We start from the raw sequence: 14036 nt of genomic DNA, 5'->3' as shown, positions 1-14036 counted from the left end.
TGAGAGTTGTATCCATTTTGGTGAGTTTAATTGACTGTATGCTGTCTTTCATATTGTGTGTGTTTTTTTCCAGTTAAAAGATGGTTTTAGTCTATAACCATATGTGGTGAAATATTTCTTCGTCCATGGTGAAATGTAGGATAAATCAATGTTGATGGACACACATGAGTATAATTTATGGCCGCCCTATAGAATGTAATGTAATGTACAATGTAGTGCTATTTAGGTTATTCATGAACATTGTGAATGTGTTGCAAGTATTACAGTTACAGTGTAACTGTACTTTATTTAGAATTTGAGCTTTTATACATGTACTGCTCTTGTGTTGTGGTTTATTACGTACATTTAGTACATTTACGTATGCTACAGTGCAAATAATTAAAAATAATTACTTGGTGACAAGTAATGGGGAGAGGTTGATGGTATAAAACATTGTGAGAAACGGCTCCCTCTGAAGTGCCAAAGTTTTTGAGAAAGAAGTAATTTTCCACGAATTTGATTTCGAGACCTCAGATTTAGAACTTGAGGTCTCGAAATCAAGCATTTGAACGCACACAACTTCAGTGTGACAAGGGTTTTTTTTCTTTCATTATTATCTCGCAAATTCGATGACCGATTGAGCTCAAATTTTCACAGGTTTGTTATATTATGCATATGTTGAGATACACCAACTGTGAAGGCTAGCCTTTGACAGTTACCAATAGTGTCCAGTGCCTTTAAAAATAAAATGTATTGCATTTGTACATATTGTACAATAGGCTAGTATAGGCCTAGTTTTGCACTGTAAAATTTGATATGTTGATTAATTTCTCTTGGATAACTTTCCGTATGGCGCCGCAACTTTTTCACTCATTTTTACATAAAGGGATATCTCATTGAGGTAAATTAGATACTATATTATTTCATATCGAATGAAAAAGTGGAGGCGCCGTACGGAAATTTTTCCTTTCTCTTCATGTACTGACATGGAGTGTGTTCTTGAAAGCACTTGAAGTAAACAATTTCCTGCATGTGTGATCACAGGAAACTTCTTTGAATTGTGTTATCAACTTGACCTTCATGGTGGGTGTTATATCATTAGCTTTATTGTAACCTTAGAAGTAATAATAATTCAGACAAAAATAAGAGTTGTTCAATGTAAAATTGTACAGAAAACAAGCCAAGTACTTCATTTAGGTATTAAGGCTAAAAGGTATGAGGAAATTTACATTTTAATTTGGAAATATATATTGTACAAGTTAAAACAAAATAAATGAAAATAAAAAAATAATTATATAGGCCTATATGAACTGTTTCATACATAAAATGCAACACGGAACAAGCCTTACGAACTAAAGCAAAAAGGGTTCAAAACATTAGTCACTATTACATGTGTCATGAAGAAGAAAAAGACAGAGTACATTTCACAAATTTACAAACAGAGTATCTTTTGTAATTCAACAAGGAATCAATTAAGGCCAAGTGGCTGGTAGGTTTGGCGTTCCGTTTTACATTACCAATATTCAAGGTAAATAGTCACATTTTATGATGGTATGTAGTGTAAAGTCTCTACAGAGACTAAGAATAGCATACGCCATTGCATATAAATGGTTAAGAATAGGGGTTTGCCCCAGTGTTATAGTATGGTTTGTTGGCTACAGATTGCATTGCAGCACCTTATAAAACCTTAAAGGAACACGTTGCCTTGGATCGGACGAGTTGGTCTTTGAAAAGCGTTGTAACCGTTTATTGTGAAATGCAAATGGTTAGATAGATAAATTAAAAGTAGAATATAATGATCAACACAAGTACAGTATCACTCCAAATTGCACGGTTTTCCTTTTACCTCGTCGACGAACACGGTCGGCCATTTATGGGAGTCAAATGGTTGACTCCCATAAATGGCTGACCGTGTTAGTTCGCAAAGTAAAAGGAAAACCACGCAATCTCGAGGCAAATTCGTGTGGATCATTGTATTCTACTTTCAAAACATCTTTCTAACCATGCATTTTATAACAAACGGTTACAAACGCTTTTCAAAGACCAACTCGACTGATCCAAGGCAACATGTTCCTTTAACAAGGCGCTCTATAGTTAAATGGGTCTCATAATTCATGCATACCTATAATACCTGTCATCAGTGCTTAACCATGTGAATCTCGTTAACAATAATAAGTGTGACCTTGTACATTCCTTCAGTATTCTGGTTCAATGGGAAAGTTGACATTTTGTGTCATTAGGCCTGGGCGAATAATTCGAATATCCGGTTAATGGCGAATAGGTTTTCCTATCCGTAACCGCGAATGCCTTTTTTTTCTTAACCGGATATCCGCATAGGGCGCGAATAACTATTTATAAACCGGATAGTTCTGTAATTACAACCAAGTAACCGGATATTCTTTAATATCCGAAATATCCGCGGACGTCGGGCGACAACTGATAGGAATATTTTTGTCTGAATCCTTATGAAACTTCTATTAAGACAGCATAAAACAGCCTAAATTAAGTATTTAACTATGCTCACCTCCGTGAAGAGTTAAAACAATGATATTTCTGACGTAATTTGTTCAAAGATAACGAAAGTTTTCCTTCACGTGGAGTTAATCACGATCAAAAGAAACAGCAAATCACCATCTTTAAATTAGATCCGGTTATTTTTATGAATGAACCGAGTGACACTGTCTAAAACTAATATCAATCCGCCCATAAGATCTCATTCACAAACGAACAGCGCCCTCTAGCGGCAAAAAAACCCAAAAAAAACCAGCACTATGTGTCATAATTTCCACATAAAACCATGAGTTATGAAAGTAAAAGCTGGTCATCATATCAAAAGTTGATAAAGAATTAGACAGTGCAATCTCCATAAAATATAAGATTTGATGTTTTCTTCCATTGAGCTGTGTACAAATCATGCCTGCAGGAAGTCCAGGCTCTGTGGCTCTTTTGTAAACATGTGATGTCACAGGTCACATCGTCTATAAAATGAACAAAATCATTGGTTGTCCTTCTGATGGGACGTAACGCTGTTTGTGTAATGTACATATGTTGAAAAAACCTGATCCAAATCCATAAGAGGAGGGGTTTGCCTGGGTGTTGTGTTGTCATTTACCGTATCGTATGCATAAAGTAACAAATCTGTACACAAAAATGCTCAGTTGGTCATGAAAGTTGCCATAAAACAATGAAAGCACAAAAACCTTTCTGCACCATTTTGTTGTGCTTTCTTTGAGGCGATTCAAATATTTTTGTGATAAATAACCTCCTCAAAAACTTTGCTACTTCAGAGGGAAGTGTTTTTAATGACAGCTCTCCATTGCTTGTTACAAAGTAAGTTTTTATGTCAATAAATATTTTTGAGTAATTACCAAATGTGTCCAGTGCCTTTTAGGGCTTTACACTGTAGTGGTTAGGCTCAGTTTATTTTTTATTTTCAATCATTATTAACCTTAATTTGCACCTTCAAAATCTTTTCTAAATCAATGTTTTATTTTCAATTTTTTTCCCACTTGCAGAAAAAGAGGGAAAAGCCTTTCATCTTTCCTACAAAGACAAAGTACGGTTGGTTGCCTACGTGAGGCAGATAACCCACGGCAAGTACGACCCATCAAACTCACCCCCAGTTGGTTATCTGGACGTTGTCGGTAACGATAGAAGGTAAAAAAAAAAAACTCATAAAACACTCCAGTTGTGCAGAAACGAAATTAAATTCTTTATTGCCAATGGCCAATTCCCCATGATGAGTGGGGGCTTTATAGTTGGCCTATGCCTGCCATGTACTTTTCATTAAATGTACCTTCAACTTTAAAGGGAAGGTATACGCTTGTTTATTACTCTTAAAACTAATGTATTCCTATTGACCCCTTGCACCTGCGTAACACGCGGCGACTGTGCCACGCTCACCATTTTTGTTGGGCACATGGGTTTAAGTGAAAACGCCCCGTCGCCTAAAATGGGCCCTTCACTGAATAACGCACAGTGACATTGCTAACCAATATGGTGCTCGACGATGATTTTGATAATGACGTCAGGTGAATTGGGTCAATAAGGGATTGTTCTTCCGGCGCAGTGTATTTGCTCCGGATTTGCAGCGATATCTAAAAAAAAACGTGATCACCTTTTTAGTTTGATGTTTTATGTAAAGGGAACAGTCAAACAGTCACCCCCCCTTACCAAAAACTAATTGCACGCTTTGCCTTTAAAGGGGTGGGATATGAAAGCTCTTTTTAAACTTGATATTTTATTAGTAACTAGGTTGTCATTTAATAAGTTGGCAATATCGACTTAATTGATTGATTACTACAGTACATGTACGGTGACGAATCAGATCAGCTTTCAATGTTTTTTTTCTCAAGTCGTACTTTTGCTAAAGTCAAGTCAAGTAACAAGTCAAATTTTCGCAAGTCCAGAAACCAAGTCACAAGTCACATAATGTCCCGAAATTATGCTAAGGTGCAGCTCATGGTGGCACAATGCATGGTGATGAAGGACACAAATTTAAAATGAAATTTACAATATGTTTACAGTTAAATGTCTCGAGACAAAAAGCTTTATAAACAACATGTAGGCCTACGGTCTAATTAAAACAAAAGTATTTATTTTTCATTGAAATTTATTTAAAAGATATTGAAAACAATTCTTAGTCGCTGCTTCTGCACTTGAGTGTAATGATACATGTACACTGATATACACTCCTGTCCTTAACGGATTGTATGGAAGATTACACTGTTTCTATTCACAAACAAGTACGTCGCTCATTCATACATTTTGCATGTCACGTCTATATGAGCAGGTGCACCTACGTGTCTGCGTATCCGTGCAGATCTAATCTCTTATGACAGTCTTGAGCACTCAAAAACATTGGGACCGCCAGCAGTGATATTCATTTGAAATATTAGTTGCAATGGTCTCAACATCAAATTTATTCAAGTCGATTCTCAGCTCGCGCAACTTAAAGAATCAAGTCAAGTCATTTTTTCCTTTAAAGGCAGTGGACACTATACTGTATATTGGTAATATCTCAAAATAATTGTTAGCATAAAAACTTACTTGTTAATGATCAATGGAGAGCTGTTGATAGTACACACGGGTATAAAACATTGTGAGAAACGGCTGCCTCTGAAGTAACATAGTTTTCGAGAAAGAAAACTAAAATATTTGAATTTGATTTCGAGACCTCAGAATTAGAATTTGAGGTCTCGAAATCAAGCGTCTGAAAGCACACAACTTCATGTGACAAGGGTGTTTTTTCTTTCATTATTATCTTGCAACTGCGATGACCAATTCAGTTCACAGGTTTGTTATTTTGTGCATACATATGTTGAGATACACCAAGTGAAAAGACTGGGCTTTGACAATTACTAATAGTTTCCAGTGTCTTTAAAGGCAGTGGACACTATTGGTAATTGTCAAAAACTAGCCGTCACAGTTGGTGTATCTCAACATATGCATAAAATAACAAACCTGTGAAAATTTGAGCTCAATCGGTCATCGAACTTGCGAGATAATAATGAAAGAAAAAAACACTCTTGTCACACGTCACAAGTTGTGTGCGTTTAGATGGTTGATTTCGAGACCTCAAATTCTAAACCTGAGGTCTCGAAATCAAATTTGTGGAAAATTTCTTCTTTCTCGAAAACTATGGCACTTCAGAGGGAGCCGTTTCTCACAATGTTTTATACCATCAACCTCTCCCCATTACTCATCACCAAGAAAGGTTTTATGCTAATAAATATTTTTAGTAATTACCAATGCTGTCCACTGCCTTTAAGTCAAATCAAGTCACAAGTCATTTTTCCTTCAAGCAAGTCAAGTCAAGTTAGTCACAAGTTTAATAAAAATTGGCGACTCGAGTCTGAGTGATAAGTCCAAGTCATTGGCTTAAGTCAATGTACATGTACATGTACTTGTACATTGACTCAATGTATGTATCTCTGATACCAGAACTGGTATGTGGAGCTTCTCCTGAAAACATTGCTCTGTGATTTTCACTTGTTTTCTCAAAAACTTGATGACTACATGTATATGAAGCTGAATTTTCTGCAGGTAAATTTACAATACATCTTCATTCACAGTGAGTAGGGATTCATGTCATGGCTAAAAGGGTATCAAAGCCCTTTAAGACGCCCACATTTGGACTGTGTACACAGCGCAAAAGCTTCTTTATTTCCCTCCAAGACATGAAGATGAAGAAGAACCGTCTTGGAGTTAGATCAATAAGGAGCTCAGTTGTTTATCTTACCTCTCACCATCTTGGATAACTGGAATCATCTATTTCCCATGAAGGGGGAAACAGATGCAGAGAATGAAATTATCTTATTACTGTATCTGCTGTAGATCTTATATTTCATTGACTTTCAATTAATTTTTGCAAACCGATTTTTTTTTGAAATTATTTTAGAGACACACATGTAAAAGTATGGGATTGCTTGTTTTCAACATATTGCTTAAGTTTTGATCTCAAGGCTCAGTGATTTTAGGTCCATCTCAACTACATTGTTTGTACAGTTAAAGCATTTTGATACCTTTTGTAGTTCAAGTTTTTGGCCATGACATGAATTCGTACTCATTGTGAATGAAGATCATGTAATATAATTTACCTGTAGAAATTTCAGCTTCATTAGGCATGAGAAAAGGTGAAAATCACCGATCAATGTTTTTAGTAGAGTCGCGTAAATACATTGTACAAAATAATTTCGTCATCTGAGACGAAAAATTATTTTTGTGACATTGTTTCATCTTCATTCTCAAAAAATAAATCACCCCAGTAAGTAATATTTCATGTAAGGGAAGTTTTCTATCACCATTATCTTCAAACCGTGTAAGTTTAATGTAAATCTGAGGACATTGAGTTTTGTGTCGTACAAAAAGTACCCACACCCTTTAAAGTCTTGAAAATAGCATTTTAAGACCCTCCAAATCACCTGCTTATAATTGATTCCTGCGCTAGCATTAAGCCTTATATGAATGCCCGCTCAAAATCCCTGATAAAACGCACACCTTGCCATTTTCTCGCTGAAATACTCCAACAATAACAAGGGCTCCAGTTCCCCCATCTTGCGCCGCCTTCGGCACTCTATAATCTTTGCACCTGACCACCTAATAGGATGACATTTTCACAGGGTTGTTAGAAGCCTTAGAGGATGCGAATTGATTTACTTGCTAAACAAACAATTTGTGGGTCTGCAACCAGCTCTGGGATTTTCTTTTGTCGTAGGCGCAAGGCCATTTTCTATGTTCCGTGAGAATGCCCCCCCCCCCTTCTATCCCAGCCCATCCTTGCCCTGGACTTAAACAGTTTTATTTAGCTATTTATGTTTATTTTTCTGGTGTTTTTAGTTGTAAAGTTGGGTTGTTGTTTTATATATTTTGGTGTTGTTCTGTTTGCACTGTTATTTTATGTCTAGTAATTTTTTACTGGAGGTTAAATCTTTGTTGATGTTCTTTGACCACCGGATCATGGAGGTAGAAACCAGACTGAGCTTTAGTGAATATTTGTATCCATCCTGTAATTGAAAGTGTATTCAAATGAGAATAAATACATGATGATACAAAACATGCACTTCAATTCAAGAAGAAAATCAAACAGCATTGGAGAAGTGTTTTTGCCTCTGTGCATGTAAAGTCAGATAAGAATTATCTGTAAATAGTAAACCATGTGAATTGCACGTTATTGTTTGTTTGTTTGTTTGTTTTTTATTTCCAAATATCACAATAAATAATCATAAAACATACAAGACAAAGGAACAAAGGGTGATAAGAGGAGGGCACCAGGAAAAAGCCCAGGCTTGTACAGAGCCTGGATCCTTTATAATATAAATTAATTGGTTTTACTTTATAACAATAACAATGTTGATTGATGAAATAAAAGTACAGTGAAAGGTTAATGCATACAGCAAAAAAATAACACAAAACAATGTTTGTTTGTAATTAAACTGTTTAAGACAATGTGTTTGCTATGCAGCCTTAAATACATATTGAGAGTTGATAACAAAAAGGAAAATGAACAGGAACATAATTACTTAAGAAATTACAAAAGTAGATAATTTGGAATGGATAATCATGGTACGCGTGTAGTTACAGGTGGTGTCGTTTTAAACGATACTGGTTAAAAGTAGGTTTTTCAAGTATTTTTTGAAGCTGTGCACAGTTCTAAATGAAGGTATTGGGGTGAGTTGATTCCAGAGTAGGGGGCCTTGATGTCTGACTGTTTTCATAAATAAAGTGGTCGGAGCCTTTCCAATATGAATTTTAGTAGCTGATCTAGTGTTATGTGAATGGATGTCAATATTTCGTGTAAAGAGGAGTCTTATGTTACCTGGTAACAAGTTAGATTCAAACTTAAACATAAGGACCCCAAGATGATATTTATACAGTTTAAAAATATCGAGTGTTTTAAATTGCTTGAAAAGGGGTGCAGTGTGCTCTCTAAAGCTAGAATTGGCTATAACTCTCAAGGATTTCTTCTGTACGATTAATAGCTTGTTTAGGTAAGAAGCATGAGTATTTCCCCAGGCTAGAATCCCGTATTGAAAGTGGGGCAATGCCAGCATATTATAAATAGAGAATAGCACATTCCTAGGCAGAATATGTTTAAGTTTACGTAGAAAACCCAAAATTTGGGAAACTGATGTGTGAATCTTTTGGCAGTGAGATTTCCAAGTAAGGTTGCTGTCAATTATAACACCTAGAAATCTAAAAGAATTAACTTGGCTAATTTTAGAGTTGTTTATATAAATATTGATGTTATCATCTTTACATTTATTTGAAAATAACATAAAGCAAGTTTTCTTTTCATTAATTGATAGTTTGTTACATTTAAACCACAGTGAAACCTTTTGCAGTTGTGAGTTCATTACTGAAACTGCCTCCTTTAAGTTACTATGACTAAAGAAAACATTGGTGTCATCAGCAAATAGAATAAAGGATAACAATTTGGAAGAATTACAGATATCGTTTATATATAAGAGAAAGAGTATTGGACCTAGAATTGAGCCTTGAGGTACGCCACATTTGATAGTTTTAGGTGTAGAGTCATAATCTTTCCATTGAACGAACTGTTTCCTATCAGAGAGATAGCTTTTGAACCAGTCCAAGGCGCGTGCATACTAACATTTTGGTTGCCAAATTGACAGAACATTTTTCGCTTTGTATGTGGCTAATTGTGTGTGACGCAGATGCGATTGTGCGTCTTTGAGTGCACATCTCTATGGCATTTACCAACCACTGTACGCATGCATGAATGGAGTTAGCATACTTCATGGGAATGGTCTGTTAGCATTTGACAGAAAATTTGGCAAAAAAAAACACATCATCCATTGAAATTAGTAAACGGGCAGATGGCTTCCTGATTTTGTAAGTGGGAGTGCCTGTTTTCTACTTAAAACTTGAAATGTGGCTTTGCCACTTCATCAAATCCAAGATCTGTTCCCTGTCCATGTATTAATTATATGTTGTAAATGTCAAGCCTGATGATTCGCGGAGGCATGAAAGGCCATTTCCTCTGTGCCCCCGGGTCATTGCCTTGGTGCCCTTAGGGTCATTGCCTTGGTGCCCTTAGGGTGCCATTTACTGAGGAGAAAATGCCTCTGGTGTCCCTGCCCTTTCAAAAACTAAGCATACAGGCCTGAGCTGTATAGGGACATTCACATGCGGTCTGTCAAGTTGGCATTTATTTTTAAAAGCAGGCACCGCAGGTGTATTTGCCTATTACGCTGCTCTTAACCCTGCACATAAAAAGGACTTCTGGCCATTCTTTCAATTTACATAATGCATTGCTTCATCAGCTGGATTAGATTAAGTACCTTTAAAAGAAAAAAATAAACAAGTGGATTTTTGCCTATGCCTCCTATTAAAACCCTCCTCTCGTTAGTTGGACACTAATTAGATAGGAGCTTCCTACAATTCTTAAATGCAGACATCCAGAAGATGGATTCAATCAAGATAACGAAAGAGGCTCTCTGTGTGTACAAAATGGTAGTTGTCAAAGAAAAAATGGGTAGTAACAGAAATGACAAAATTGATTTGGTTTCAATCTAGATGTTCTCAGTGTGTGGACTCGTTCGAAATGGTAGTCATCAAAGAAAAGAGAGTACATGTAAGAACAGAAATGAGATAAATTGATTTGGTTTCAATCTAGATGTTCTCAGTGTGTGGACTCGTTTGAAATGGTAGTCATCAAAGAAAAGAGAGTACATGTAAGAACAGAAATGAGATAAATTGATTTGGTTTCAATCTAGATGTTCTCAGTGTGTGGACTCGTTTGAAATGGTAGTCATCAAAGAAAAGAGAGTACATGTAAGAACAGAAATGAGATAAATTGATTTGGTTTCAATCTAGATGTTCTCAGTGTGTGGACTCGTTCGAAATGGTAGTCATCAAAGAAAAGAGAGTACATGTAAGAACAGAAATGAGATAAATTGATTTGGTTTCAATCTAGATGTTCTCAGTGTGTGGACTCGTTCGAAATGGTAGTCATCAAAGAAAAGAGAGTACATGTAAGAACAGAAATGAGATAAATTGATTTGGTTTCAATCTGAAGCTAGCTCATTATAATCTTCATACCAGTACCAACCCCCGGAGAAACATTTCCATCTGAAATATTGTTAAAGATATTGAAAAATAGGGAGACTGACAGCATGTGGGCTAGATAGCTCAGTTGATTGAGTACCCGCACATTAAACCAGAGGTTGCAGGTTCAAATGCTGCTCGAGGCCAAATTTTCTTTGTTCAACCCGAAACCCGGTATTGACCCCTTGCACGCACGTCACACGCGGCGATTGGGCCAAGCTCACCATTTTTGGTGGTCAATAGGTTAACGTCTAAACACCGCGTCACCTAAAATGCGCACTTCACTGAATATCGCACGTTGACATTGACCACCAAAATGGCGCATCCAAGGTTATTCTGATGATGACGTCAGGTGAATAGGGTCAATACTTATGGTTGCAAACAATGGTTTGGGCTGCCATTCTGCAATGCTAGCTGCGGAATGTGGGCACAACACCTTGTAAAACCTTAGAAGCTGGACTGCATTGATAATAAAATGGCAGTTCAATGCTCTGCACTGCAGAGGCCCCCCTACTCGTCTGTAAAACTAATGAGCAAATATTCCATATGGATACGTATTGTTCGTTACGTCATTATTCAATAACCAGCTTCTAATACCATGTTGTTAAGGTGGTGAATGCATAATGAAAAGAGCTAACTTCATGTTGTAATCATACAGTTGTACACAGTAATAGTAAAACACTAGTTATGTGAACAGTCAGCTGTGCCACCACAAAATAACTCACTGCAAAATTCCAAACACAAATTTCTGTTTTCTTCATAGAATAGAAGTGCCCCTTAATTGATGTGCCTGTTCAAGATTGAATCTCAAGGCCTGCACATCAACCATCCCATGCAGTTGGTCTGGAAACTCATTGGAAATTCTTAATTATAAGTAGCAAGATTTTAATGGGTTTTTTTCGTTGTTGACATATTCTCCCCTCAGGAAACAATGGCAGGACTTGGACGACATGAGCAAAGAGTCTGCGATGCTTGAGTTTTGCCGGCATCTTGACAAGACGTGTACGCAGCTGAAACCTTACGTAGAGGCCCATAGGAGGGAGAAAGAAGAGCAAGAAAGAAAAAGGTACAGCTCCCTGATTCCTTGTGCTATTTATTGTTTCCAAAGTCATTTCACTAGTTACTGTATGTTTGACTTGCAAGCAAAAATTAAGCTCCCTGATTCCTTGTGCTATTTATTGTTTCCAAAGTCATTTCACTAGTTACTGTATGTTGGACTTGCAAGCAAAAGTTAAGCTCCCTGATTCCTTGTGCTATTTATTGTTTCCAAAGTCATTTCACTAGTTACTGTATGTTGGACTTGCAAGCAAAAGTTAAGCTCCCTGATTCCTTGTGCTATTTATTGTTTCCAAAGTCATTGTTACTGTATGTTGGACTTGCATGCAAAAATTAAGCTCCCTGATTCCTTGTGCTTTTTATTGTTTCCAAAGTCATTGTTACTGTATGTTGGACAAGTTGCATGCAAAAGTTAAGCTCCCTGATTCCTTGTGCTATTTATTGTTTCCAAAGTCATTTCACTAGTTATTGTATGTTTGACTTGCATGCAAAAGTTACAGCCCAATTATTGAACTTGATAATCGGCCAACTTCACGAAAATAATCAAGTCACTTTAGCGTTGGTTTCATATTTATGTATAGCTTTATTGTTATTTTAAAATTGGATTAGTTATCTCTTCTGGGTGAATAGGATACAGGGAAAAGAAAGAGCTTTTGTCTCTTTGAATTTTGCGCATCATTGTATATGAGATGTAGAAGTGCTTTGTATTTTTTCTGTATTCCATGAGTTCATTATTACATGTACATGTAGCTAGAATTTTATCTTTCATCACAAACAGTATCGTGTAATAAAATAAATTTAAGGTTTCAAACTTATTAGGGTGTTTTTATTGTTTGTGACAGTTTGTTGTAAAAGCAACATTTTAAGAAAAACAACACGAATTTCAGAATGTTGCATTTTTGGGAAAGTTTGAGCTCGTTAATGGTTAACAAAACATTTACAGAACAAAAATTCTTGATTTTGCAACCATTAAACTGGCTGCATTAAACCATGTAAATTTACGCAAAATGCAATGCAGAATTTCAGAATGGGATGTAAAAAAAACCGAATCCACAACATTGACCAGTCAGAACCAGGGATTCTAGCTTGTCGGAGGATTAAACAAAATACACGTTGCTGACGTTATTACTAGTCCACTGGGCTGCTTAAGAAGTCAATTTGCCTAGCTGGAAGCACTCTTGACTAGTGTTTTCATGTCAGGCTAGTGACAAATCCAAGCTCTTCAGTCCTCATACCCTTGGGAGGTTGCGGAGATGATCACGCGCCTGAATCCCCCTGGTCTTTGGAATATATTCAATTAGAAATTTAAATTTGTCTTGATAGAGGTGCCCTCTTTCATGAGTGTCTTGCCATTTGATGCACATACACGTAGTATAAGGACTGAATATGACGTCTTTGGAGATTTTATGGAGTCATAGAAGGCCTCTCTTAAGGCCCGGTCACACAGGCCTCGATATCGAGAATGAAAACGAGAACGTTAAAGACAATGGACACTATTGGTAATTGTCAAAATCCAGTCTTCTCACTTGGTGTATCTCAACATGTATGCATTAAATAACAAACCTGTGAAAATTTGAGCCCGATTGGTCAACAGATTTGCGAGATAACTATGAAAGAAAAAACACCCTTGTCACACGAAGTTGGGTGCTTTCAGATGCTTGATTTCGAAAACCTCAAATTCTAAACTTGAGGTCTTGAAATCAAATTCGTGGAAAATTACTTCTTTCTCAAAAACTATGCCACTTCAGAGGAAACCTTTTCTCACAAGGTTTTATACTATATCAACTACTCCCCATTACTCATTACCAAGTGAGGTTTTATGCCGAAATTATTTTGAGTAATTACCAATAGTGTCCACTGCCTTTAAACATGCACGCCCTCAATTGGTTGAATAAGTGTGGGCATATTGTGCGATTCAACCAATAGAATGCGCTCTCTTTCAAACGATATCGTTTTCGTTATCGCTGCAGAGTGACTCGACCTTTAAGCCCGGTTCATACTTCCTGCGAAGCAAATTTTCTTTCAACACAATTTTCCTTTCAACACAATTTTCCAAACAGCGCATAGGGCCTATGAATTATTATGTCACCAAAATTGGCTTTGCATATTGCAGGAAGTATAAATCGGGCATCATCATGCAGGCCTGTATGCTGTAGGGCACCAAGGCATTTTCTCCTTAGTAAAGGGCACCTAAATGTATGCGAAAATTTTTTAATTTCTACTGGAGCATTTTAAGGGCACAAAGGCATTGACCAGGGGGCATTGAGGCAATCGCTTTTGTTGCCTCCGTGAAGAGGCCTGCTAACCTCCCCCAACCCATCAAGATCCAACTGCAACTTTTGTTTGGTTCTGTTAGACTCTGGACTGCATATCCATCAGTAAACTGATCATGCTTTATTGGATCAGGCATACCACCTGAATCAAGGGTTCAT

The 14036-nt window shown here is 36.8% G+C and overlaps 1 protein-coding gene across 2 annotated transcripts in view; it reads left to right on the top strand.

Moving 5' to 3' along the window:
* The window catches only part of LOC117297847 (Golgi resident protein GCP60-like), a 31010-nt gene that overhangs the window by 5386 nt on the left and 11588 nt on the right, over positions 1–14036 (top strand). For both annotated transcript variants that reach the window (XM_033781021.1, XM_033781015.1), the window contains exons 2-3: positions 3495–3636; positions 11474–11614. In XM_033781021.1, coding sequence (XP_033636912.1) covers positions 3495–3636; positions 11474–11614 — 283 coding nt within the window. The remainder of the gene's footprint in view (positions 1–3494; positions 3637–11473; positions 11615–14036) is intronic.

This window comes from Asterias rubens, chromosome 1, assembly GCF_902459465.1.
Source record: "Asterias rubens chromosome 1, eAstRub1.3, whole genome shotgun sequence".
Classification (NCBI taxonomy): domain Eukaryota; kingdom Metazoa; phylum Echinodermata; class Asteroidea; order Forcipulatida; family Asteriidae; genus Asterias; species Asterias rubens.
This window is presented reverse-complemented; position numbering and strand designations above follow the sequence as displayed.